Consider the following 1,947-nt stretch of genomic DNA (forward strand, 5'->3'; position numbering starts at 1 on the left):
TGCTCCAGCAGCATAGCTAGCACCAAGACCACCGGATCCCAAGCTGGATGCACCACCTTGGAGGGAGCCTGCGGTTCCAGCACCAGCAGCAAGTCCACCGCTGAGACCAGCTCCTCCGTGGCCACCTAGGCCTCCATAGCTACCTCCATAACCACCTCCGTGGCTAAGTCCGGGGTGAGCCGATGCGACGGCGAGGCACGCCAGAACGATCTGCAAAAAGAAGAAAAAACTTTAGTACCTTCACATATCCAGTCACCGGGAATACTCGACTTCATCGAGTGCTTTTCGAAAATATGGTTTTTAATCACTCAAAAATGTTTTCAAAGGATTCACTTGGCAGCACATGCTTGAGTATGAAATTCAGTTAAAAAAATGAAATTTCATTTTCTTTTGAAAGTCAAACTTTTATTCAGATATGACTGCAAATTGTTGCAAGTATTACAAGTCATACAAGTTGAAAATCGAAATGTTTAAAAATTTAGTTTGCAAGTTTTTAAAATTATCTTTATTAAAAGTAAATCCAAAAACAGAAATAAAAAAAAGATTGATAAAAGATCGAATTTAAAAAAAGTGAGTTCTTAAATTTGAAAAGGAAGATGACGGAAAAAAATTATTTTGGCCGGAGTACAAATTCCGAAAATTTGGGAAACAACCCTGGCTGAAACCCCCAGTGAATACTCACAAAGGCCTTCATGATTATTTGGTTGGTATGTGGTGGATTGGTGGCTTGGTGAATGACTGACTTAGGCTGGATCGCTGGGTCTTATATACTCCTACCAGTACTCAGGCCACGCTCCACAATCACCATCGTTACGAAAGCCGCGAAACGCACCTCCCCTCTGCGACAAACCAGAATCCTCATACTATCGGTGGTCGCCCACCCGTCGGTAAGGGGAAGGTGATGCAGGCAAATGGTAATTAGCAAAGCAGGAATTAGTTGAATATGTGTAGTTGTTTACTTCGTCTTGCCCGTCAGTCGAAACTTGTCCTAGTCCTCCTTGCCTCCAACATGTTACACATTTCGGTACCGCGACGAAAGCCTGTACTAAATGCACCAGATATTACTTCATTTCTTCTCAAAAATTTCTTCTCGACAAAGCATTATCTCAATCCTGAATTAATACTCACAGTTTCATCTTTAATAAATTATCAACTAGCGTCGTTTATACTTAATGGCAATATATTCTGTGGTTTAACTTCAATGTCTCTATATCACTTGAACCGAATAATGGTTCTACAGAAAAAATGTATGAAAAACTAGTGCTATATATATTTATAAAATAAACAAAATCAATTTCCATTGCATTGCAAATTTAAAACATACATGGTTTGGGGCTCCTTTGTTCGAGTGTGTAACAAAAATTTTTTTGTCCCAAAAGGGTATTATATTTCTTTGGTGCAGTTAAAAATTAAAATTTAAGATAGCACGAAGTATTCTCCATTAAGCGTATGCTAAAATAATAATTTTCAAAACAGAATTCCTCGTTGTTTGAAATCACCATAGGGTTTGAAATTTTCACAGAAAACGAGTTTCATATTCCTTTCTAATGTATTTCAAATTCAGTTTCTAATCTACGACTACCTAGCCACTCTCGAGCTACTTAGTAAGTTTAAATAAGAAGTCGATACCAAAACCAGGGACCTCGTTGAAAAGACCTTATATAATATACTAAATGTCTCTCTGAGAAGAACAAATTAAAGAAATAATTAAAAATAAGATCAAAAAGCTTAAATCACGAGTGAAACTTATAACTAGTATCAAAAATTACATTTAAAATGATAAAATATTTTAAAGAGCTAACCATTATTTTGCTGATCGCCTTACCATTACGAGATTTATTTATGTATATTCATTCTCATGGCATGAAAACGGTGTTTTGTCACGTATGCTGTTTAAATGAGAATTTAATTATTGCATAACACTTATTTCCCGTGTAAAGGTTCAGT

General features: G+C 36.7%; 1 protein-coding gene across 1 annotated transcript in view; it reads right to left on the bottom strand.

The window, feature by feature from the left end:
- LOC117178450 (holotricin-3-like) overlaps positions 1 to 800 on the bottom strand; it is a 1,115-nt gene extending 315 nt beyond the window's left edge. The window contains exons 1-2 of the mRNA XM_033369877.1: positions 683 to 800; positions 4 to 210 (exon numbers count right to left, since the gene is read on the bottom strand). Of these exons, the coding sequence (XP_033225768.1) occupies positions 4 to 210; positions 683 to 694 (219 nt within the window). The 5' untranslated portion in view covers positions 695 to 800. The remainder of the gene's footprint in view (positions 1 to 3; positions 211 to 682) is intronic.
- Positions 801 to 1,947: the final 1,147 nt, after the last annotated feature.

This window comes from Belonocnema kinseyi, chromosome 8, assembly GCF_010883055.1.
Source record: "Belonocnema kinseyi isolate 2016_QV_RU_SX_M_011 chromosome 8, B_treatae_v1, whole genome shotgun sequence".
Lineage (NCBI taxonomy): Eukaryota > Metazoa > Arthropoda > Insecta > Hymenoptera > Cynipidae > Belonocnema > Belonocnema kinseyi.